The 27,601-nt window shown below is 37.1% G+C and overlaps 1 protein-coding gene across 1 annotated transcript; it reads right to left on the bottom strand.

Moving 5' to 3' along the window:
• Positions 1–31: 31 nt before the first annotated feature.
• On the bottom strand, positions 32–24,368 carry LOC139118189 (receptor-type tyrosine-protein phosphatase eta-like). The gene is made up of 12 exons (XM_070681481.1): positions 24,236–24,368; positions 19,987–20,053; positions 19,269–19,556; positions 11,502–11,771; positions 10,982–11,251; positions 9,949–10,218; positions 9,145–9,414; positions 8,619–8,888; positions 3,359–3,628; positions 1,449–1,718; positions 698–967; positions 32–162 (listed from the first exon to the last, which is right to left on the bottom strand). Exons 2-12 carry the CDS (start codon positions 20,051–20,053, stop codon positions 32–34), a joined length of 2,646 nt encoding a protein of 881 aa, XP_070537582.1. The 5' UTR covers positions 24,236–24,368.
• Between the last annotated feature and the right edge of the window lie 3,233 nt (positions 24,369–27,601).

The following is a 27,601-nucleotide window of genomic DNA, read 5'->3' as shown; positions in this document are numbered from 1 at the left end:
CTTCTTACATCTGTATTGTTCACTTCAACAATCATGTCTGTTGATCCAGATCCGTATACAATCTCAACCTATCAAAGGTAGTGTTCTCAACCATCGACCAAGTGACAGTGATAGATGTTGAATTGAATGTTGTGATATCATCAATCTGAGGCGGCATCGGCACTAAAGATAAATATAAGATAAAATGTTGTAAGTTGTAATACCTAAAAATCATACTTCCCAGAATATTTAGACAAGTTTACTTGCTTTATGTTCTTCTTTAAATCTCTTTTTTTCTGATGTCAAGATGTCACTTAGAACATAACTCTGATATTGACGAAAACAGTGGGCAATTTACATAATGCATGGTCGAATTTTATGAATGATATGACCTCATTGTACATTAGAAATATGAGCTGCTCATTTGACGAACCACTTTGCACAATGTGCTTTAATTGAGGACTATCAACAGAAGCGATAAGGTGACATAATATCCGAAGCGATTGGTCGCATCAAACCCTCCATCTATTTATAAGCTTTTGGGTTTTTGTACATTGTTTAATGAAATAATTATATAGTAGACGTTTAAAGCCTAGGCTCCTTTTAATCAAAACTAAAGTCGTCAACAGAAACCGATTATCTGTTTTTGGTTCTGCATTAGGTTTCTAAAATATCCAAACATCAAAAGTGTTAGACACAGGTTGTCACCAATACTCACCTGTCCTTTGGATTACATTGTTACTGTCTGCACTGACGTAGTCGTCACTGTAACTTCTCATGTAGATGACATACAACTCTCCAGGAACTAAATCTGTCAAGGTTGCTCTTCTTACATCTGTATCGTTCACTTCAACAATCATGTCTGTTGATCCAGATCCGTATACAATCTCAAACCTATCAAAGGTAGTGTTCTCATCCATCGACCAAGTGACAGTGAGAGATGTTGAATTGAATGTTGTGATATCATCAATCTGAGGTTGCGTCGGCACTAAAGATCAATATGAGATAAAATGTTGTTAGTCATAATACCTGAAAAATTATTTCCCTGAATGCTTAGAGAAGCTAACTTGTATTCAGTTCGTCTTTGAATCATTCTCTTTTTTGATGTCAAGATAGCATGTTCAAATTTCATTAATGATATGAACTCATTGTATTTTGCAAATATGAGCTGCTCATTTGACGAACTACTTTGCACAATGTGCTAAAATCGAGGACTATCAACAGAAGGCATAAGGTGATAAAATATATATAGCAATTGGTCACACGAGACCCTCATCCCGAATTATAAACTATTAGGCTTTGTACATTGTTTCATGAAATAAATATACAGTGGATCATTGAGGCATAGGCTCCATTTATCAAGAGTGAGGTCGTCAACAGAAATCGATTATATGTTATGGGTCTTGCATTAATTTTCCCAAAGATCCAAACATCAAAAGCGTTGGACACTGGTTGTCACAAATTCTCACCTGTCCTTTGGATTACATTGTTACTGTCTGCACTGACGTAGTTGTCACTGTAACTTCTCATGTATATGACATACAACTCTCCAGGAACTAAATCTGTCAAGGTTGCTCTTCTTACATCTGTATCGTTCACTTCAACAATCATGTCTGTTGATCCAGCTCCGTATACAATCTCAAACCGATCAAAGGTAGTGTTTTCATCCATTGACCAAGTGAAAGTGATAGATGTTGAATTGAATGTTGTGATACCATCCACCACAGGTGACATCGGCACTAGAGATTAATATAGGATAAAGCGTTTAAAGTCATGCCAATTGGACAACCAGTTTTGGAGAAACACATTTTTGGACTAAAATGGCGAAAATTGCCCCCAAAATACAAAATTGCAGATGTCATCATCACACTAAGTTCATCTTTAGGATCCTGTATACCAAATTTCCAAGCTATCAGACGAGTGCACGTGGTTTTGGACTAGGACATTTTTTGATAAAACAATATTTTGACCAAAAATGACAAAAATGAATATTCCTGCGTAATTTGAACAAATCTGAAATACACCATCCCTAGGGAACTTTTTACAAAATATCAAAGCTATCACACCTGTTGTCTTGAAGAAGAAGATTTGTAAAGATTTTTTGGCCAAAAATGACAAAAATTGCCTAAAAATACAACTTTGCAAATTTCACCACGATTTCAACAAATCTAACAGAAGTCACCCTAAATGAACTGCATATCGAATTCTAAAGCAATTGGACATGCGGTTCCAAAGGAGATGTTTTGCCAAAAACAGCAAAAAAAATGTCCCTCAAATACAAATATTCAAATTTCACCACGATTTGAACAAACGAAAGTAAGGTCACCCCAAGTGAACTGCACACTATATAAAATTTCAAAGCGATCGGACTTGTAGGCAATTGTTGACGGACGACGGACGGGCGACCACGGACGACCACGGAAAATCAGCCAATGATAAGCTCCGCGTCACTGACAGCAGCGCTAAAAAATGCTATGTCATAACCTCATCATTAATATGCATGCCACACTAAACAAAATCTAATCAGTTCTCGCAATTAGCATATGGTACCTGGCTTCTAAATCTGACTTAAATCTCTTCAGGTGTTTTTGAGTTATCGTGTAAACAGACAGACAGACAGTACACATACACACTCTCACACACACGGAGAGACAGACAGACATCGCTTTAACATTAGCTCAGTAAGTGAACACGTGAGCTGGAAAAAAGATATTGGTAGTCATTTTTCGCAGGTACGTTTCGATGAAAGCGTAATAATGTATGATACTTCAAGGCCAACCAGCTAATGTGAAGTGTGTACTCTTTTTATAGCCTGAAGGTAATATGCACCTCGAAAGTGAAAGACTTAAACTTTTGCTCTAACTTTCCTCAAGGAATCTTTCAATCATTCTCTTTCAAAATCAAGAATAAAAATAGGGGGTCACCGTGCAAATTTTGGTACTAGAGAAACAAATAACCCAAGATTTACTGATATTAGAAATTCAAAATGGCCGCCATCCCTGTGTTAACTCTATGGCGAAAAATAAAAATTTCCGAATTTCAAAAAACTAAGCCGGTGAAAAGTTTTCTTTCACCAAGAGCTTTAAAATTAACCCCCACATGTGGTATATCAGAAGAGAACTGTAAAAGTTTGAGAGTCCGAATGTCTGTCCCCGAGGTGCGTTCTCCCTTAAAGTAAAATGCAGTGTATTGATTTTGTATTAATTGGGCGAATTCTGTCTTTTATGAATTGGTGATGTAATATTCTTGTTCCCTTCCCAGCTGGGATTTTCATAGCATTTATTTTCAAAAAGACATTCAAAAAGACAATCACATATCAATACTTACAAACCTCAATTACACTTCATAGAATAATATCTGTATTATAAGTGATACTTACTTGTCCTCTGTGATACATTGTCACTTGGTTCACTGACTTGATCTTCACTGTAAGTTCTCATGTTGATGACATACAACTCTCCAGGAACTAAATATGTTAAGGTTGCTCTTCTCACATTTGTATCGTTCACTTCAACAATCATGTCTGTTGATCCAGCTACGTATACAATCTCAAACCTATCAAAGGTAGTGTTTTCATCCATCGACCAAGTGACAGTGATAGATGTTGAATTGTATATTGTGATACCATCAACCACAGGTGACATCGGCACTAGAGATCAATATAAGATAAAGCGTTTAAAATCATGCCTATCAGACAAGTAGTTTGGGAGAAGCACATTTAGACTAAAATGGCAAAAATTGCCCCAATATACAAAATTGCAGATGTTATCATAATGTCAACATATCACATTTAGTTCATCTTTAGTATCCTGTTTACCGAATTTCCAAGCTATCAGAAAGAATGGTTTTGAAGTTGATGAAACAATTTTTTGACCAAAATGACAAAATATGCATATTTCTGCACAATTTGAGCAAATCTAAAACAGATCATCCTTAGAGACCTTTTAACCAAACATCAAAGTTATCAGATCTGTTGTTTTGAAAAAGGTTTGTAAAGATTTTTGACCAAAATGACAAAAAATACCTCAAAAATACAAATATGAAACTTTCACCGCGATTTGACAAATCTAACTGAAGTCAACCTAAATAAACCGCATATCAAATTCCAAAGCAATTGGACATGCGGTTCGAGAGGAGATTTCTTTACAAAAACAGCAAAAATGTCCCCAAAATATGCAAATTTCACCACGATTTTAACAAACGTAAGTAAAGTCAGCCCAAGTAAACTGCATATAAAATTTCAAAGCGATCGGACTTGCGGTTGCAGAGGAAAAGGCAATTGTTGACGGACGACGGACGGACGACCACGGAAAATGAGCCAATGATAAGTTCGCGTCGCTGACAGCGGAGTTTGAAAATGCTATGTCATAACTTCATAATATGCATGCCACACTAACCAAAATCTAATCAGTTCTCGCAATTGGCATATAGTACCTGTCTACAAAATCTGACTTGAATGTGTTCAAGCGTTTTTGAGTTATCGTGTAAACAGACAGACAGACAGTAAGACAGATACACACACACTCTCTCACACACACGGACAGACAGACAGACATCGCTATGACATTAGCTCACGTGTTTGAACACGTAAGCTAAAAATGAGATATTGGTAGTCATTTTCCGCAGGTACGCTTCTATGAATGCGTATTAATAGATGATACTTCACGGCCAACCAGCTAATGAGAAGTGTGTACTATTTTTATAGCCTGAGAGTCAAAAGCAGTGTATTGATTTTGTATTAATTGGGCAAATCATGTCTTTTATGAATTGGTGAGGTAACACTCTTGTTCCCTTCCCAGCTGGGAATTTTCATAGCATTTATTTTGTTTGTGTAAACATGATTTCTTTACATTTCATTCTCACTATTGAAATCGGGATGTTCATTGTGCAACTGTCTTAGTTGACGTTGGCTCAAAGTTGCTGCTGAATGCTGGCATTCAACTCATCGTCATAGACATACCGCACTTGGCATTCCATGTCAAACGTTTCTTCCAAAATAAAATTCGAATCAATATTTTGATCATAGATATAACAATATCTCTGTGTCATTTTCCCATGTTCTGACCACAGCAGTCACATTGCATTTGTTATTAGATGCACGTTGAACTGTACATAAATGCACAGTGAGCAACACAAAGCTGCAAACGACATTGTATGCAGATGATTTTTTTCTGACATCAATCTTAATATTCATAAGACAGCAACCTGTTACGTAAACTTAAAATCTCCTTGGTATCTGTATCAAGTGTGAATGATTTGTTTGCCGCCCTTGTACACAGAGACAATAAGAAATCTGCCATTGCTGGTCCAGTGATAGAGGGACAGTCTAATGGCTTAGATTTTTTCACCTGGCTGAGCTAATTAGGGGCCCAAGCCTTGCGGCTTGGGCCCCTATTGGTTTTACTGGAGTTCATATTCTTCTTCTTCTTCTTCCGCTTCTTCTTCTTCCTCTTCTTCCGCCGCATTTTTTGCCCCTCTTGATCTCACTAACCGCTTAACGTTAACTTCTCAAACTTACAGGGCTAATAGGTACTAATGGGTAGTAGTGCATGTTATCCTTAAAATTTTGATTGGTCACGTGACCTGGCGGCCATATTGGATTTTCCAAAAACCTAAAAATGCCTTTTTCTGCTGACCTAGGGGTCTAGTCAGTTTGAAATTTTTAACATAGCAAGCATGACCTAAGGTCTTAAAAATTTGCTAATAAAATCGCGTGCGGTCACGTGACCTTGGCCGCCATATTGGATTTTAAGAAAATCGTGATTTAATCTTTAAAAATCTTCTTCTCCAGAACCAACACACCGATTCGACTGAAATTTGATATGTAACATCTTAAGTGTGATCTCTTTCAAGTTTGCGAAAGGCGTTTGGATCGGTCACGTGGTTTGGCCGCCATATTGGATTTTGCGAAAATCATGATTTAATCTTTAAAAATCTTCTTCTCCAGAACCAACACACCGATTCGACTGAAATTTGACATGTAACATCTTAAGTGTGATCTCTTTCAAGTTTGTGAAAGGCGTTTGGATCGGTCACGTGGTTGGCCGCCATATTGGATTTTGCGAAAATCGTGATTTAATCTTAAAAAATCTTCTTCTCTAAAACCAACACACTGATTGAGCTGAATTTGTATGTGTAACACCTTAAGTGTGATCTCTTTCAAGTTTGTGAAAGGCGTTTGGATCGGTCACGTGGTTTGGCCGCCATATTGGATTTTGCGAAAATCGTGATTTAATCTTTAAAAATCTTCTACTCCAGAACCAACACACCGATTCGACTGAAATTTGACATGTAACATCTTAAGTGTGATCTCTTTCAATTTTGCGAAAGGCGTTTTGATCGGTCACGTGGTTTGGCCGCCATATTGGATTTTTCGAAAATCGTGATTTAATCTTTAAAAATCTTCTTCTCCAGAACGAACACACCGATTCGACTGAAATTTGACATTTAACATTTAAAGTGTGATCTCTTTCAAGTTTGCGAAAGGCGTTTAGATCGGTCTCATGTTTTGGCCGCCATATTGGATTTTAGGAAAATCATGATTTAATCTTTAAAAATCTACTACTCCAGAACCAAAACACCGATTCGACTAAAATTTCACATGTAACATCTTTAGTGTGATCTCTTTCAAGTTTGCGAAAGGCGTTTTGATCGGTCGCGTGGTTTGGCCGCCATCTTGGATTTAGCGAAAATCGTGATTTAATCTTAAAAAATCTTCTTCTCCAAACCACAACACACGATTGAGGTGAATTCTTATGTGTAACATCTTAAGTGTGATCTCTTTCAAGTTTGTGAAAGGCGTTTTTATCGGTCACGTGGTTAGGCCGCCATCTTGGATTTTACGAAAATCGCAATTTAATCATTAAAAATCTTCTTCTCCAGAACAAACACACCGATTTAACTGAAATTTTACTCATGTCATCCTCAGAGTGATCTCTTTTAAGTTTGCGAAAGACATTTGGATCGGTCACATGATTTGGCCGTCACATTGGATTTTCGAAAAATCGCAATTTTATCATTCAAAAATTTCTTCTCCAGAACTAACACCAAAGTCTTTTCGCAAACTTTATAGGCCATACTACTAGATGCTATATAATAAATTTCAAGGAAATTAACCAGGCAGTTTTTGAGAAGAAAATTTTTAAAGTATTATTTTTCTGATTTTTCAATGACCTTTGACCTCCCCTATACCTCTGCAGCTAAGCTATACAAATGGCTTATTCTGGCCTATGTAAGAGTCATATCTAATTCTTGGCAAACTTATAGAGCAAGAGGTCAGATTTTTGGTATATAGGGATAACTACGAAAAACAATTTTTTTTAAAAAATGTCACATGACTTCGATGACCTTTGACCTCAAATATACATATACGTCCATAACTTAGGAACCACAAGTGCTATATCCTTCATATTTGGTAGGATGGGAGACCTTATGGTGCCATATCCGGTACCTCATTAAATATGCACATATCTAATTCTGGGCAAGCCAATAGAGCTAGAGGTCTGATTTTTGGTATATAGGCATAACTTAGCAATACAATTTTTTTGACAAAATGTCATGTGACCTCAATGACCTTTGACCTTAAATATACGTATATGTTCATAACTAAGTAACCACAAGTGCTACACCCTTCATATTTTGTATGATGGGAGACCTTATGGTGCCATATCCGGTACCTCATTAAATATGCACATATCTAATTCTGGGCAAGCCAATAGAGCTAGAGGTCTGATTTTTGGTATATAGGCATAACTTAGCAATACAATTTTTTTGACAAAATGTCATGTGACCTCGATGACCTTTGACCTTGAATATACGAGTGTATGTCCATAACTAAGTAACCACAAGTGCTACACCCTTCATATTTGGTATGATGGGAGACCTTATGACACCACATCCTGTACCTCATTAATTATGCACATATCTAATTCTGAGCCAGTCAATAGAGCTAGAGGTCTGATTTTTGGTATACAGGGATAACTTAGCAATACAATTTTTTTGACAAAATGTCATGTGACCTCGATGACCTTTGACCTTGAATATACGAGTGTATCTCCATAACTAAGTAATCACAAGTGCTACACCCTTCATATTTGGTATGATAGGAGACCTTATGACACCACATCCTGTACCTCATTAATTATGCGCATATCTAATTTTGAGCCAGCCAATAGAGCTAGAGGTCTGATTTTTGGTATATAGGGATAACTTAGCATTACAATTTTTTTGACAAAATGTCACGTGACCTCGATGACCTTTGCCCTTAAATATGAGTATATGTCAATATTCAGTAACAACAAGTGCTACACCCTTCATATTTGGCCGCCATATTGGATTTTACGTAAAACATGCAATTCCCACTGACACGTAAAGTAACTATGAGATGATGTTCAAAATCATACTTTTCCAAGATCGAATTTTGCACATGATAACATTAGTGCAAGATCTTTCAACCATGTTATCTGCTTGGGCCCCGCCAACGCTGCTTGCAGCTTAATTACTATATGCCCTTGTACTCCAATCCTTGAATAGTCACCTAACTTTGAACAAAATTCCTAATAATAACCAATAACACATAATTACCTACAGATCTCAAATTGACATTTTTGAATACAACCTGTAATGTTAATGACACTTACTTGTCCTGTGGCTTTCACTATTGCTTTGTTCACTGACTTGATCTTCACTGTAACTTAGCATGTAGATATCATACAACTCTCCTGGAACTAAACCTGTCAGAGTGGTATTCCTTGCATCTGTATCATTCACATGGACAGTTATTTCATCTGATCCATCAAGGTATACAATCTCAAATCTATCAAACACAGTGTTATCATCCATTGTCCAAGATACAATGATAGATGTGGAATTGTATGTTGTGATGCTTTCAATGATAGGTGCTACTGGCTCTGTGATTCAACATGAAAAATAAAATGTTATGAGTTTGATATAATTTACAATTATTATTATTTACTCTCATTATCTGATGATAGTGGTCGAGATTTCTTTAACCTGGCTCAGCTAGTTACCATGCCAATATTATCCAATCCTTGAATGAACACCTTTCTTTGAACTCAATTCATTCAAAAAGACAATCACATATCAATACCTACAAACCTCAATTACACTTCATAGAATAGTATATGCATTATAAGTGATCCTTACTTGTCCTCTGTGATACATTGTCACTTGGTTCACTGACGTGATCTTCACTGTAAGTTCTCATGTTGATGACATACAATTCTCCAGGAACTAAATCTGTTAATGTTGCTCTTCTTACATCTGTATCGTTCACTTCAACAATCATGTCTGTTGATCCAGATCCGTATACAATCTCAAACCTATCAAAGGTAGTGTTCTCATCCATCGACCAAGTGAAAGTGATAGATGTTGAATTGAATGTTGTGATATCATCAATCAGAGGTTGCGTCGGCACTAAAGATCAATATGAGATAAAATGTAAGTCATAATACCTGAAAAATCATTTTTCCCTCAATGCTTAGAGAAGCTAACTTGTGTTAAGTTCTTCTTTGAATCATTCTGCTTTTTTCTGATGTCAAGATGCCACTTAGAATAACTCTGATATTGACCAATACAGTGGGCAATTTACCGAATGTATGTTCAAAGTTCATTAATGATATCAACTCATTGTACATTGCAAATATGAGCTGCTCATTTAACGAACCACTTTGCACAATGTGCTATAATCGAGGACTATCAACAGACGCCATAAGGTGATATAATATCTATAGCAATTGGTCACCCGAAACCCTCATCCCGAATTATAAACTTTTAGGCTTTGTACATTGTTTTATGACATAAATATACAGTGGAAGATTGAGGCATAGGCTCTGGTTATCAAAACTGAAGTCGTTAACAGAAATCGATTATATGTTTTTGGTCTTGCATTAGTTTTCCCAAATATCCAAATATCAAAAACGTTGGCCACAGGTTGTCACAAATTCTCACCTGTCCTTTGGATTACATTGTTACTATCTGCACTGACGTAGTTGTCACTGTAACTTCTAATGTAGATGACATACATTTCTCCAGGAACTAAATCTGTCAAGGTTGCTCTTCTTACATCTGTATCGTTCACTTCAACAACCATGTATGTAGATCCAGCTCCGTACACAATCTCAAACCTATCAAAGGTAGTGTTCTCATCCATCGACCAAGTGAAAGTGATAGATGTTGAATTGAATGTTGTGATACCATCCACCACAGGTGACATCGGCACTAGAGATCAATATAGGATAAAGCATTTAAAGTCATGCCTATTGGACAATCACTTTTGCAGAAACACATTTTTGACTAAAATAGCAAAAATTGCCTCCAAAATACAAATTTGCAGATGTCATCATAATGTCAATATATCAAACTAATTTCATCTTTAGGATCCTGTATACCGAATTTCCAAGCTATCAGACGAATGGTTTTGGAGTGAGACATTTTTTGATGAAACAATTTTTTTGACCAAAAATGACAAAAAATGCATATTTCTGCGTAATGTGAACAAATCTGAAATAGATCATCCATAGGGAACTTTTTACCAAATATCAAAGCTATCACACCTGTTGTTTTGAAGAAGAAGATTTGTAAAGATTTTTTGGCCTGAAATGACAAAATTTGCCTTAAAAATACAACTGTGCAAATTTCACCACCATTTGAACAAATCTAACTGAAGTCACCCTAAATGAACTGCATATCAAATTCCAAAGTAATTGGACATGCGGTTCCAAAGGAGAAGATTTTTTCACCAAAAACAGCAAACAATGCCCCCAAAATAAAAATATTCAAATTTCACCACGATTTGAACAAACGTAAGTAAGGTAACCCAAGTGAACTGCACACTATATAATCAGCCAATGATAAGCTCCGCGTCGCTGACAGCGGAGCTAAAATTGATAAGTCATAACTTCATTAATATGCATGCCACACTAACCAAAATCTAATGTAATCTAATCTAATGATTACAACCTGTAATGTTAATGACACTTACTTGTCCTCTGGCTTACACTATTACTTTGTTCACTGACTTGATCTTCACTGTAACTTAGCATGTAGATATCATACAACTCCCCTGGAACTAAACCTGTCAGAGTGGTATTCCTTGCATCTGTATCATTCACATGGACAGTTATTTGATCGGATCCATCAAAGTATACAATCTCAAATCTATCAAACACAGTGTTATCATCCATTGTCCAAGATACAATGATAGATGTGGAATTGTATGTTGTGATGCTTTCAATGATAGGTGCTAACGGCTCTGTGATTCAACATGAAAAATAAAATGTTATGAGTTTGATATAATTTACAATTATTATTATTTACTCTCATTGTTTGATGATAGTGGTCGAGATTTCTTTAACCTGGCTCAGCTAGTTACCATGCCAATATTATCCAATCCTTGAATTAACACCTTATTCTTTACTCAATTCATTCAAGAAGGCAATCACATATCAATACCTACAAACATCACTTCATAGAATAGTATCTGTATTATAACTTATCATTACTTGTCCTCTGTGATACATTGTCACTTGGTTCACTGACTTGATCTTCACTGTAAGTTCTCATGTTGATGACATACAATTCTCCAGGAACTAAATCTGTTAAGGTTGCTCTTCTTACATCTGTATCGTTCACTTCAACAATCATGTCTGTTGATCCAGATCCGTATACAATCTCAAACCTATCAAAGGTAGTGTTTTCATCCATTGACCAAGTGACAAGGATAGATGTTGAATTGAATGTTGTGATATCATCAACCAGAGGTGGCATCGGCACTATAGATCGATATGAAATGAAGTGTTTTCACTAAATATATTGGTTGCACTGGGAAAGATGCTTGATATACAACAACATATACACATATGCTGATTCTATGCACATTTGTCAAATACGTTAAGTATACACATACTTTTACAAATAAAATGTATAAGCACAGTGTACATGAAGTGTGCAAAGATCTTCATTTGATGTATGTGAAGACATAGCGACTAAACTCTAGTCTAAAATAATCTGAAAAAAAAAATTCCATTTTTGTCGGAGAACGCATATGTATCAAAATGTGTTTCCTGTACGACCATTTAACCTCTGTTTGCATATGTCACGAAAGTGCCAATCATAATTATTCAAATTTATGATCCGGCCAGAGCCATGCCGTGAGAACTCAAAAGCTCCCGCCCAGTGTATGCAAGTGACTGTGTCATCAGAAATCCCGTATTGTGCGCCCACGGTCCTGTAACTTCCCGTTTTAAAGCGTTTTTACGTAGTTGTCACAAATTATCACCTGTCCTTTGGATTACCACATTACTCTTTTCACTTGCGTAATTCTCAATAAAAGTTATCATGTAGATGACATACAATTCTCCAGGAACTAAATTTTTCAAGGTAGCACTTCTGGAGTCTTTGTCATTAACTTGAAACTTCATTTCAGTAGATCCGTCGCTGTACACAATCTCAAACCTATCAAACGCAGTGTTCTCATCCATCGACCAAGTGAAAGTGATAGATGTTGAATTGTATGTTATGATCTTATTTACTAGCGGAGCAATCAGCTTTGTAAACAAAGATTTAAGGTCATATGTTATAAACCATCTTATAACTTACAAATTCCTTTTTTTCAAAATTGATTGTTTGCTTGTTTGTTTGACTAACCAGAAGTGATCAAGCCCGTATAACACAATTTTTTGTCAGCTGGTAATTATGCCGGGATAATCGAAATGGTCACTTTCCTGGAGCAAAATATACTCATATAACCAAAAAAATAAAGCCCCAATTGCTGCGAATGTGTAATAAACCGATCTCAAAATATCCTCAGTTTCAAAGAGTTTTCTTTGAATAAGACCCAATAAAGATTGAAAAAGTGTATAACACTGTCATAAGTATCGAAAGTGACATGAAAATTCAAACGTTTTAACATTATTTTTGATTTCCCGCCATTTTGAAAAAAAACTAATCATGTGACAGAGAGCATAAATATTACTTCAACAAAAATGTAGGTCATCGTGCGTTGTGCATTCAAGTAAATGGCATCATGTTTGTTTCTATTTTGATCACAATGTGTATTTGCAGGAAATACCGCATTTTTGTACTTTTACGCTGGGCGCTATTTTATGAGATCGGCACCAGTTTATTATTTAACCTGTTAAAACGCGTAGGCATGATCCAAATCGACGAGAAGTGATACTTCTATAAATGTCTTTTAGTTAGCACATTTACACGAACAAATTTGGTTGAAATTAATGCATAAAATTCGCAGCTATTGGGGCTTTGAGGCAAGGACCCATCACTTTATTATGTAATGGAACCTATTGAATATGAGCTACTGGATCGAAACATTCTGGACCTCACATATAGATAGAAGCAAAACTAATTCTTACGTATCCTTTTGATTTACGTTTCTAGTCTTTTCACTGAACTAATTATGAATAAAAATCAGTATGCAGATGACATGTAACTTTCCAGGATTTACGCGTGAATGAGTACTTGCATCTGACACATGCACATCAACTTCCGATGCATTCATCGTATCTTTCTTATTTTGTGTGTGAATTCATCGGCAAAGTTATCACATATACGACGACGATTCAAATATAGCTGTCGAACTGAATATCATACTGCCAAAGAGAACAGGGTTTACTGGATCCGCGAATCAATGTGAGAGGAAAATCATGTCTCAGATATCACCCGATGTTTCAATGATTAAATCTAGTTAAAGGTCCACATGTTACATATGCAAGTTTGCATATGTTGTAATTGTAGGTTCTTGGATTTATTATATGAATTATCTCTCAGGGCTCGACATTAGCGGTAGTCCCCGCTGCATGCAAACTAAATAATTCAGATAAATTCAAATTAATGAGTTGCCTGTATTAAGTATAATACACGTGAATTACATGAATCAACATGAATACAGGCTTGCTGAATACAAAAAATGGATTATTGACTGTATTCATCTGTATATGCACTCTTCAGCTAAAATACAGGCAATAATCCATGTTAACTCCACAGACTACCAAATTTTCTCTGGGGCTACGAAAGTCCATGAAATGGTAGTCCACACGGACCACCAAAGCCTGAGACCTGAAATTCAGTCAGTTCTTGGCATGCCATGCCCGGTCTGTCACTTTTGGGTAAGCTATTAAAATGCAGCCAAACCCAGCTGGACACAGAAAAAAGGTCGTGTTTTTGTCATGACGACAATCCAAATTGGGATTCAACTCTGAGAGTAAAACAGGAATTAAAGATGTGCAATATAATATAATATTGCACAAACTTGAGACTATGTGCCCGAGGTTATGTGACCATTTGCCCGACATAAGGAGGGCAAATGGTCTCCTATCTCGAGGTTACATAGTCCCTATTTTGGGCTATGATATTTTTATTACATTACTCTCTTGCATAAATTTTCACTCAAAAATTTTGGGGTCACATACATATGACAATTATATGCTTTGTTTCTATCTTATACGAAAATCTGTGGAAAAAATGTATTATTTTAATCATCGAACGGCACATTTATATATTTAAATCACTGTTATGCAGTTTGTCTAATTTTTTTGCATAATTTTGTGAAAACAGTATTTCCTATGTTATTCTGTTTGAAATCCCGAAGTTGTCATGTTGAAAATAGTTCCGGTTCACTTTCAGTCAAATGATAACTATGCGGCCCGCGACATCATCATCGAGTTACCATTGAATCCTATGCAGCGCGCGACTTTCGATAAATGAAGCATGAAATAATCACATCATATAACTAGAAAATTCACTTCATGGGCAGAATCAAGAAAAATAGCCAAATATGCATGGGCTACCAGTCATTGTCACTTGGCTACCAACTTCAGAAAATGGTAGCCCAAGTGGACGACCAGGGAAAAAAGTTAATTTCGAGCCCAGTCTCTACGTTTTTGTACAATTTATCTACCTGTCTGTTAATTACAAAAGTTAGATAACAACTGCATGGGTAGCTTCAGATTTCCTCCAAATGAACAATACAATGCAGTATTATTTTGAACAAACTTGTCAGCTGGCTTACAATTTTACTCCATGTTTTGACTGTCACTAATAATTTGTTAAAAACACAATTCGCCGGGATCTTGGATTTAGAATTCATGATTATTCTCTGGGCAATCAACGTATCACCATCTTCACCATTCTCACATTTTCCAATATTCATTTCAGGGTGATCCACTACGCCTGATTCCTCTTTCTACCAGGCTAAATTGACAAACCATAGAAATAAATACAGCTTTGGGGAAAGAAGATTTAATAATCCATAATTTGCACAGTGATAAATGTTTGAGATTAGACAGCGACAAACAGTACTGTCTCTGCAAACGCATCCCCTTAGTGCCAATGCGGACTTTGCCATTTAGAGGTATAGAACACGCTTAGTGTAACCATTGAGCTAAAAGATGAGGAGAAATTGGACCTCTATGGAATCAGCTTTGCTTTGAAATAAAGTTAAAACATATCTACTATATGGGAACTGTATGTGACCACGTAGCGGATTAATCAACACAGTACGAAAGCACCTGCGTACGTTATGTGTAATCAGAGTACATAGCGTTTCATACATAAGCGGTGGCTTATTTATAGAGAAAATTACAAAATCTCTGGTTCATTATTAAGAATAGCATAATGGCAAGCAGTCAATAATTTAGAAAAAGTTTAAAATTTTTAGAATTAAAATAATCACAGTAAAAGAGACTTCGTTCGCTCATGAGTGTGCATGTTTACCCGGGCATTAGCGGCAATACTGCACAAAAAACTGGTCGACTCTAGTTTTATATTGTGACTTGAACAAAGTCTTCCTAAGCACAGATGGATAGACTGACGGACACACGCGCACACAAAATCCAAAAGACCTTAAACTAAATCCATGTAGGTTGGCCTAAAAGGCACAATAGCAAAAGCAGTGCTCACAGTTTGAACATGGCTGAATGTTATTGAACCGATCTTATCAATGGCCAGAGCTCATACTTCACATGCGTGCAATCAAGAATTCCTGTATGCTTTCATTAAACCCTCAGACGCGCAGTTTGGCCTGGTTTGAGAGACATAAAATACATGGAGCATAAAAAAACATGATAAAAGTGAAAGCATTTGTCAAAAACGACTCAAACAACGGAATTATAGAGAGGACTTTACAAAGTACCACAACTTCATACCAATATATGAATAGATTCCAACAAATTCCAAGATATGAATACAATTTCATGAGACAGCGAGAAAATCAAGTTCAACTTAAAACAAGGGGACACCTTTCAGGTCAGGAACACCTTAGGGGTCTTAACACACGTGCCGCGTCCTTGGGGTTTGCCCCGGGGGTGTACGTTACGGTGTACGAGGCTACGTTGGTTTAGAATTGTTGATACTTGTATTAGAATGGCTAATTTCCAGTTATAGGGACAGAACAATGGGATTGGTGTTGGGTCGGTATTGTCGGAAGCACAGTCACATCACAGTGGTGAACCCAGGAGGCTTTCATTGGACCTGGTTTTAGTTTTTATACAGCAAACCTTTAGGACATCATAGAAAAGTATCGTTTAGGGTCAATTAATTATACACATATGCTGACGACTCCATACTTTATAATACTTGCTACCGTATATCCAAACCAAAAGAAGGCATTGAAAATTGTATTAAAGAAGTCCAACAGTAGATGTCTGCTAACATGTTGGCATAAATGATGGCAATTGGACTAAGGTGATTCGATTTTACGTCGAAATTTGGTGACACAGGTCAACCACGTGTATTGATCTTCAGGTTGGGGAGTCAGTATTAATTCATCTCCAGTAGTTCGTGATCTTGATGTTATACTTGGTGCTTCAGCAACTATGTCAGCTCGTATCGTTAATTTATGTAAGTCTGCATCTTTTGCTTTATCGAAAATCAGAAAAAAAAAGTGAAATGGAGCACTTGTTGGCCAAGTTACACACTTTTTCAAAAAATATCCGGATTTGCAAAATGTTTACAGCGCACAACTCACTGACAAGTTATGGGGTCCCATTGTCATTCGCATTTGAAATTTTCGTAAATTCTGACGATTTTGGGTGGTTCGTTGATAATATAATCGGAATAACCGACTCGGGCAAGAGGAAAGCAAAAATTAACGGGCTCGACAAGACTTTCCCTTGAATTTTTGGCTTTCCTCTCGCCCTCGGCCATAAATAAACATTAATGGTCAGCCATCGTCCTTTATTTCTATAATAACGAGCTGGAACTAGATAGAACGATCCGATAAAAGGCAATAACGAGCAAAATATAAGATCTGCCAATAAATTACACTACAACCACAGCTCCCGTCAAACTTTAAAATCACGCCCCCTACGACATGATTGTTTGTTACTTGAAATATCTGTGAAAAAGCTCATACGGTGAGCAATAGAGCAATAACGAGCTAAAACTTGATGAAATTAGCCAATAACGAGCAATAACGATCAAAGAAAACATGATCTGTCTGCCACAGATCAAACTACAACCGCAGTTCCCGCCAATCCTGGAAATCACGCCCTCTACGACATATTTGGTACTTACTAAAAACCATTGCAACAGTGCTTATAGAGAGAAAACCTGGAGTACGAAATTGTGATTGGATAGATTTTTTCTAAGTGGCAAGAAAAATTCAAATTATATTTTAATAATATTGTCGATGTAAAGATGGCGGAAGAGTCACTTCCAAATGAGCTTCGAAAGTTCGACACTCACGCATGCGTGATATTCCTTTGCGTTCATGGGGAAACGTGTGAATTCTGCCCCTGCTGATGACCTTGATAAGAGGCTGGCAAGCCACTATACGGAAGCTGCCATTTTTCGGGCAACGACGGAAAGCACGATGTTGCAGAAATGATGGCCTCAAAGTGATGGCCTCCAAGTCGAAAATGTGGTATAACGTGATTAATTTGTGCAATCTCTCTCTCTCTCTCGTCAACATTAATAACCGGCACGCATGGATTTTGTGGCACTATCTTTTGTGGTCTGACCTCTCACATTAAATAGCTACGAATTAAAAGATTGTTCGGTTATGTAACTTTATTTGTGGATATATACGATACATTTATATGTCAACCAATTTTTGCTGGCCAAACTACGGACAGTCATTGGTGTAAGTGCGGCATTAAATTTGTTAATCTCGTCACAATACTTTTGGCAAGTGTTCGTTGGGCAACTGCCTGATATGTTATTTTGCACGTGGTTTTGTTTGAACTGTGATCCATTCGAATAGAATCAACACTTGGGTTTTGAATTATCCGATTCAAAGTGTATCCGATTCATCCGAATTTTTTTTCTGTATTATATATACACATTTAAGAATTATTCAGAAAGAAAATTTGACAGTTTATTTTTACTCTGTGCCGATAAATATTTTTGAAACATTTGGCGCGTCGTAGTACGTGAATGTAGGTATATGATAATCTATAGAAATTTCATAATATATTGTAATTTTCAACATACTATGAACAAATAAGAAATGCAAAGACGCCTAATCAAATCATAATGGGAGTTGCTTTTTATAATCTTATCAAAGTTTCCGAAAGCTTCCCCCAGGGAAAATAATTATTCAGTTGCAAAGGTGTAGCATCCTGCCTTTGCACACAGATACATTACTGAGGACAGCCGCCAGCGTATCGTATCCTCTTTTTTTATCCAACAAAAATTACGCGAAATCTGCAGGCACTGAGGTACACATCTAGAGAAGTTGATCACTTTATAGGTTCACCAGTCTTTCATTTTATTCAGATTATGCCACACGTATATGATAATAAGTTTTTTGTGATTATAAAGCAAAAGAAATTATTTGTCATAGTTTATGGAGTTCCTTGACTATTTGTGGGTGCACTTTCATCATATTTACATAAAGTAAAGTGGATAAATAACAATATTGCTATTCAAATACCCTCGCTTTTCAGTCTGTCCCTGCGGTAACTTCGCTGTAGGTGTCACCCCGGTTTTATGAGATGAAGACGGAGGTGATTGCAGTACAAAAATATGTTCAAATTTTAGACATACATTGAATTCTCAGAAAACGTGAGATTTATCAGTGGAGTTATGAGAATATCTTGAGTAACCAAGCCAACAGTTACATGACTGATGTGTTGTTACCAACTGACAAATTGATCACATCTCCCTTACAACTTAAAGACGATGAATTTGAAAAATAAAGCATTGTCCAAACGATGTTTGGCTCGAAAGCAAAATCAAACCCTACTCGTAAATACATACTACATTTGAATCCGAACCTTATAACTCTTATACTTAGTCTGCAAGAAACCTACCTGTTGCTAATCGCCCTGAAGAGGGAGTTTCTGTAGTGGCAGTGTTTGTCGTCGATTCAAATTCTGTCGTATCGAAAGCTGGCGGGGCCGTAGGTTCAGTTGTGGCGAGCGGTGATGTTGAGCCAGGAATTGTACTTTCTGCCGACGACAAAAACTGCGTAAAAGCACCCTTCGACGTTAAGTCGGATGGTTTTGTTGTGAGCTCCCCAGTATTATCTGTGGTACTTGCATCCTCTGCTGTCGTAGAAAATGCTGGTGTCGTCGTAGTCTTTTGTGTTGTTGTGGCTCCTGTTTGAGTCGTAAAGGTGTCAGAAATGAACAAAGGCTCTTTGAGACAATCTCGCGAACCGGAACTAAAATGCAGCGAGTCATTTCTATATTTTCTGTTCTTTGAACTGATATCTTTAAATGAGCAATTGGCTGATATAAAATTGATTTACCTTGTCACTCAGTAGAACTGTGTTGATTTGACTATCCGTGGAAATCAATGGGGTGAAGAATTTTGTTGAAAATATCACAAGTGGGATAAGCTTAGTGTTAGTTTCCATGAAATCAAGACGGTAGTTCTTGCCACAATACATATACTGGACCGACAGAAAACCGACCAACACAAAATAAAACAGTTACTGTCAAAAGTATTTGTAAGTGCTTCAAGTATTTTGAAAAAAAATTTCTAGTATTAAATTTTAATTTTAATTCTTGATCCCATATATCTTACCATTAGACTGGAACACAGCGATCACTACGAAGAAGTAGAATGTGACCTTCATCTTTGCGATGGACATCTGAAATAAGAACGGTAAAATATTAAGTATCTGTATCTGGAAATACATATTGTGCCATGCGGTACACATGATTTAAGTATATTTCACACAGACAGAGTGTTCTTTGTCTGTCTGATATTTAATCTTTTGCATTTTGATTTTGAATAATGGCGATTTTTTCACTAAGTGTCTTACGTCTGGTGGGCTTGATTGCCCTAGCATACATATAAAGACACTTCATTAGTAACAGTGTTTTATTGTGTTCAACACAGGTATTTTCAGACATGATAGCGAAATGCTTCGATAACTGCATTGTATGTTAACCGATTTTTACAAAGCGAAATAACCAGTACATGGACTTGTGTTCCATTAGATCGATTGTGAACAATGAAGACGAGATGCTTTTATATGACCCATGATCTTATCGCCATAGGGCAGACCCTAAACAAGCCAAGGTTGACAATGGGGTTGTGTGACTCCTTTTAAAGGTCATTATTTGTAACTTTTGACCATTTTTTACCTCGGAAAATTCCATGTTGGAGGCTCATATTTGTTGCAAAATGTTGTTCTACGAAGAAACAAACATGATTAGTGATGTTATAGCCACATAAAACTGCTAATTTTTGTCAAAACGTGTTGCCCTTCCGAGCTCGTTTGTTGACGTCTGGCATGCTCAGCGTGCTGGGAGAACGCAGATATGGTGACGCCGCGATCACGCGAGATGTACAAGTTCACCTTTATTGCGGGATCAAAACAACATTGCGTCGTGGATTGCCAGACATCTGGCTACGCAACGTGTTCGGACAATGGACTACGACGTAAGTACCGGGCATAAGTAATGAATATTTATTTTGAAATTGCTGTAAATGGCTCGCGCAGGTGCAGAAGAATGCCTACGTTGGAATCCGCGTGTCAACAGAGTTTGTATTTCTGTCCGGACAAAAATTGAAATTTTCGTTGTAAAATCACATGTTATTTAGTTGTCGGGCACGTAATGTTTCCGAATAATATGCGATTCTCTGCCCTATGGCGATCTCTGTTATCATATCATTTCCTCGAAAGCTGTGGCTGAATCGACTGCTTCATACATCAAGCTTTGCATTTTAATGTCGACCTGTAACTCTGTACAATAATAAGGAAGTTTATTGTAATGCATAGACGGAACAAAATGAGTACCTTCAAGTTCACAAACAGTTCCATCTTTGCCTTCAGGAAAGGACTGAAACCTTACTCCTAACCGAAATTTTAAAAACCCAGGGAGCTACTCAGAGCACATCTTAGATGGTTAAGTTGAAAATATATATTGTTATGATATAGCAATAAGTGGCGAATAATTACGCATGCAAGAAAACCAGTAAACCATATATTGTACATTGAACACAGATCGTGCATGACGTCGCGGAATCACGTCGCGAAATCGATGCCCTAGCAGACTCATAGGTTTATTGCTTTGTTTGTGTCCGCTCACCCAACATAACCTTTGATTTGAGTGATTAGCTTGTTTCGTTGTACTGTCTGCTTCCTCAAAGGGAAAGTTCACCAAGGATGATTTTTACATATGTGTTAGCTTTGTGGTCACTTACCCTGGGAAAAGCTATTTTCGCCATTTATAACTCGCGCGATTTTTTACAATAAAAATAAAAATAGTACAGAAAATTGCCCATAATTTGAATTATGGGAAAAAAGCTCCAGGCTTGGAGCTTGCATCATGTGATATGGAGGGGGCTATCTTCGGACGGGTATGGCCCCCACATTGTCCACTCACAGCAACACTGTAGTAAACAGCAACACAAAGCTGAAATCAGTATACAGTTTATTTTAAGTGATTCATCTATTATGCAACTATACTCAGTATAAACAAAAGTTATTGCTAAATAAGTCACGACAATGACGATCTAGTCTGTACTTTTTAGTCTTCCGTTCGAGTCCCAGTTACTGTTTGAGCACAGTCGTGACTCTCACGATATGAGTCATCCGATAGCACCCTGGAGGCGCCTAAAATAAAAGCGTACTCACCAGAGAAACATTTCTATTGACACTATTGAAAGACTTAACAATGGAGGGAAGAAAATGGATTGTGAGCAAACACATCCACCAGGACATCATTGTCGATGTCATTAAAGGCAGAAAGAAGCGCTTTTCTTGTTAGTATATATATATATATATATATATATATATATATATATATATATATATATATATATATATATATATATATATATATATATATATATATATAACTTAATTTACGGATTTTATATAAAGGAGATCTTACACCTATTGTAAACCAATTTTAAAATATGACTGAAAGGTCAGAACAAGCTGACACCAGATCGATGCATATTAAAATTTACGGTAACACTTAACGATAATTGATTACTCACGTTAATTTCGATTTTATAAATCTCGTCAAGTAAATTTGATTAAAATGGGACACTGCTCATACACACTGTACACACCAAGTTTTCTTTCATTGCTATATTCCATCTGGCAAACTAAAGCTTGAAGGTATACAGTCACCTGTAATCTACATTTGCCCATATATGGTCACGGGGCGTTCCTTGGTATTCAAAATACCCATGTGAGGGCGCTGTTTGTAAAAAGCGGCCACTCGCTTAAAATCGGTGATTGGTTAGATTTTCTCTTTCTATGATAACTGTGGCAAAATTGGAACAGGTGACAGTATACCTTCAAAATAAAATACGGTGAGCAGCTCAGATTTTTTTAATCAAGAGAAAAATAATTGGAGGTTAAGTTACGATAATCTAAGGATGCAAACTGGTATGTTGGGAAGACTGGAATTGAAAAGAAGTTTGAGATATACGGTAAAATGAAATTAGGTCCCACGAGTGGCCACCAAGTAAGTGTTTAAAGATTAGCTTTTCGAAAAAAGAATATTTTGATGGAATATGGAGTACACAGTGACGGGTTAAATAAGGGAAATTACATCGGAGCTCAGGTTATTTCGTGTATTGTGATTCACTGTACTGTGGGCAGATTGTCGAACATGCAATCGCCTAGGAATCGTAAATAATTATTTCAGTCTGTTTCATGTCAACGATTTACAACAAAGAGATAAAACCAACTTCCGTCATATTAAATATCTCCTTGACAAAAAGACTTCCCTTTACTGCTTCTCCTGGAGAAGCTGTAATTTTGACATGGTCGAATGAGAACCAGTTTAGTCAGGAAGATTTTTACTGAAAACAATGCATCGGAAAATTTTCCGATGTCAAGACGTAGAATCTACGTCTTGACGTCGGAAAACTTTCCGATGAATTATTTTCAATAATCATCTCCCAGACTAATTGGGTACTTGTTATACCATGTCAAAATGAACGACCATTTTCTTCGCCAGGTGAAGCTGTACAGGGACGGCTTTTTGTCAGGCAGCTATAATATGACGGAAGTTGGAAGAATGTTAACAGCATCCTTAACTTTCTTTGTTGGCGTTTACATATAAATCTTCAAATGTCGCTGTATCAAGTTGATGTCAATGAATCGTTTCCTCGCTCAGAATGTATTCAGATATGCTAGTCACTAACGGCGTTTTGCCTAATAAATTTGTGAAACACAACATGAAACAAACGCACACTGTAAGGGGCTGTGGATAATTAAAACATGTGCATGGTAAACGAAAGTACGTGCGTTTGTCCTCAACCCCCCACCCCCTAAAAGAAAGTGCGAAAGTGCGAAAATCCAACCAAGCCTTATTCTGTGTCTGCATCCAACAATCTGTGATTACGTCGCTATGAAATCACGCATACTATGTCGTATTTACCCCTCTAATATCAGTCTCTGTTCATCGCCAACTCAACAATGACGCAACCATTAACGAAATGAAACTATATCCAAAATGATTGTTACGTTATGTTACTCGTGCACTGATTCACATCTATGTCAAAAGAATGCTGGTGTAGCGCCAGTGCCGTACTGGTCTGGTACACGCCAAACAAAGTAGCGCAATATTTTGCAATACAGAAGTACGTGTAGCGAGATGTTGCGATAGGAAAACTTGTAGTGCGATTTTGGCGCACGGTAATCGAAATACAGCCAAATCCCCTCCCCCTAAACACAGATGTTTCGTTTGGCGTGCGCGTGTTTTAATTATCCAGGGCCCCTAAACACCCTCCAATGTTAAATAAGTTGGATAACAAACAAATAATGAGTGGAGGAGATGACACTGTACTGCAACACACTTACCTGGGGAGGTCACTCTCCCTTTGTAATGGCGTTCGAACAAGTTGCTAGACACCTTGTGTGACGGTCAGTTCTGAAAGATCCTCACAGGTGGCGGAAAGACACTTGAATAACAGAAAAAGGAGTGAAACTCAATTACAAGCTGCTGCGTATCACAGCAGCTTGTGTTACACACGACTTTTCTGTGTCTGCGTCACACGGAAATAGAAAATAAACGTTCTTCGTTCTTTCTAGCCAATAGGAAGGAGGCTTCGGTCCTTTAGCGAAATTGATCGATGGTGAAAAGCAGCGACGGTACGGAAGTATCTAAATTTGGTTCTGTAATATTATTATTATTTGCTTTCAAGTCAAGTAAACAATCTGCAAATTCACGTTTCAGCGCAAGAATAGTTGAGACATAATAGTTCATAGGTAGAAGAGGCAGTTGTAATTACTCGGCCCTTACATCAGGAATGGTTACTGTAATGATCTTGTTTTCAGACAATGAGAAAAAGGGCAAGCTCTCATGTTTTTGGAGACGGGCCAAGCCTAAGACGAAAGTATATAAGTAGTGCTTTGTTAGTGTGTATGATGAGAGCAAAACATGTCTGCCCAGTTACGGTAATTTAACCTTCGATTTTTAGACCAGTGAATATTCAACTCTCTGGCATCTCAATGGCGTTATTAGTCACTGGCCGTGTCTGTCAGACATATTTTGCCAGTATATCGTATTTAGGAAAATTAAGGGCAGTGGTTGGATCACTTATGAATTTTCTTAAAAATACGCTAACTTGCATTTGTATCATGGAGAAACGTATCCAAATGGTGTTTTTGTCTCGGGCATTTAGGATTTATACATCCTGTGTTGTTAACTCGAGAAACATTTCCTTGATAATACGTGCAATGCAGTGTTGTATCCTAAAATACTTTCAAATTACCGAGAACTACTTGACCAAAGAATTTCAGCAGAAAATGTCGAAATTATGTGACCTGAAGTCAATTAGTATTCAATTTCGTGTTTGTAAATACATGATCGGCTTTCTAGTTCACTTCCCCATGTATTTTGACGATCCTTTCACTGTGTCAACTAAACGCAGCAATACATGCTCTGGTAATTGGCCAAAAGAGCCTGCGGCTCGGGTATCATCAATATTTCGGTCAGGATCACCATCCCTTGGGCAGGCCACAAATCGTGATATTGCCCTTACTGTCGTGTTATTACATGTACCCTTAACTCAATAAATATTTCCTGGATAATATGTGCAATGAAGTTTTTGTGTCCTTAAATACTTTCAAATTACCGATTAGAACTAATTGGACCAAGAATGTCTGCTAAAATGTCGTAATTATTTGACCTGAAGTCATCTAGTATTCAATGTCACCCGAAAGCCCGAAACAGAGTGTTCGTCAATACATCGGCTCTCTACTTCACTTCCTCGTGTAATATGATAATCTTTTCATTGTGTTAACTAAACGCAGCAGTACATGCTCTGGTAATTGGACACAAGGGTATAACTCCGACGAAAATAGCTTTTAATTAAACAAATCATTCATTGTGTGCGATGAACATTATGGGGTGCGTTGAGGATATCTTAAGTAATACAAGGGCTGACTAAAGATTAAAACAATTCTTTAAAATGTAAAATATCAGGCATCTGAATACAGAAGACATCAAAGGACTACTAAGATATCGTCTCATAAGCTGCAGACTCTTCGTAAGATTGGCGAAGAAAATTTACCTGTTTTATGAAGAAAGTGGAGTAAAGGTAAAATATAGCCGTGTCATGTGTTGTCGTGAATGTTGGCAGAACTCCACTGCCAAAACGTGCTTAGGGACTGGACACAAATTACAGGGGGGGGGGTGGGCCGGTGTTTTTTGGGGGTGGGTCGCCATTTTTCGTGCAAGCATTTTGAAGGGTCATAAAATTTTGTGCAAGCCTATGGGGGAGGGTCACCTTTTTTCATGCATCAAAGCTGAAATTGCATGTGCACGTTATGGAATACTGAAAAAAGAAAAAATACCTCCTGGCACTTTCATTTTCTGCCATTACCATTTTCGGCCCGCCCTTCGGGCGCAAATTTCAGGTATAATAAACAATGTATTGATGATCCAAGCAGCCACATTGATTTAAGTTGTTATGATTTCTACTTATTCAACACTGTTGTGCATAACTGTCCCCTATAATAACTCTTTCAATAACAATTTGGGAGATTACTTATTTGACATCATTCTCCCATTGACAATACATTGGGTATAGGTCGGTGTCAAACGTTCATGTCGCTGTATGTACATTTTTTAATTTTTTGAGGACATTGACAGAATACAAACTGTTCAGAATAGTGCATAGTGTCATCAATAATAACTGGAAGCTTCAGGTCGAACAACTTTTGAATAACAATTTAGGATCAGATAACCTATGAGTTATTTGTAGTTTCCTCATAGCCTACAATGTATAGTGAATCAACATTTTGGGGAAATTCCAAAATCAAATTTCTTGCACAACCATGCTTGACTTGAAACCACTCTAACTATGGTGTCCAATCCATGCCAAAATTACTACTTTGATTTTACAACACAACATGCCATTCCGAATTCTATTTTACAATTCAACATGCTATTTCACAACTCAACATGCTATTTGACAACACATCATGGACTTCCAAATCCTATTTTACAACTCAACATGCTCTTCCCAATTTCATTTGACAATTCAACATGCTATTTCACAACTCAACATGCTATTTGACAACACATCATGGACTTCCAAATCCTATTTTACAACTCAACATGCTCTTCCCAATTTCATTTGACAATTCAACATGCTATTTCACAACTCAACATGCTATTTGACAACACATCATGGACTTCCAAATCCTATTTTACAACTCAACATGCTCTTCCCAATTTCATTTGACAACACATCATGGACTTCCAAATCCTATTTTACAACTCAACATGCTCTTCCCAATTTCATTTGACAACACATCATGGACTTCCAAATCCTATTTTACAACTCACATGCTCTTCATTTGACAATTCAACATGCTATTTCACAACTCAACATGCTATTTGACAACACATCATGGACTTCCAAATCCTATTTTACAACTCAACATGCTCTTCCCAAATCCTATTTTACAACTCAACATGCTCTTCCCAATTTCATTTGACAACACATCATGGACTTCCAAATCCTATTTTACAACTCAACATGCTCTTCATTTGACAATTCACATGCTATTTCACAACTCAACATGCTATTTGACAACACATCATGGACTTCCAAATCCTATTTCACAATTCAACATCCATTCTAAAGCTAGCTCTGCGGAGCAGGGCAGTGTTACTGGCTATCGAACAAGATTCAAAATGGCGGACGCGAAATGGTC

Source organism: Ptychodera flava, chromosome 19 (assembly GCF_041260155.1).
Source record: "Ptychodera flava strain L36383 chromosome 19, AS_Pfla_20210202, whole genome shotgun sequence".
Taxonomy (NCBI): Eukaryota; Metazoa; Hemichordata; class Enteropneusta; family Ptychoderidae; genus Ptychodera; species Ptychodera flava.
Note: the sequence above shows the minus strand (reverse complement) of the source record. Positions and strands in the feature narration are given on the sequence as shown.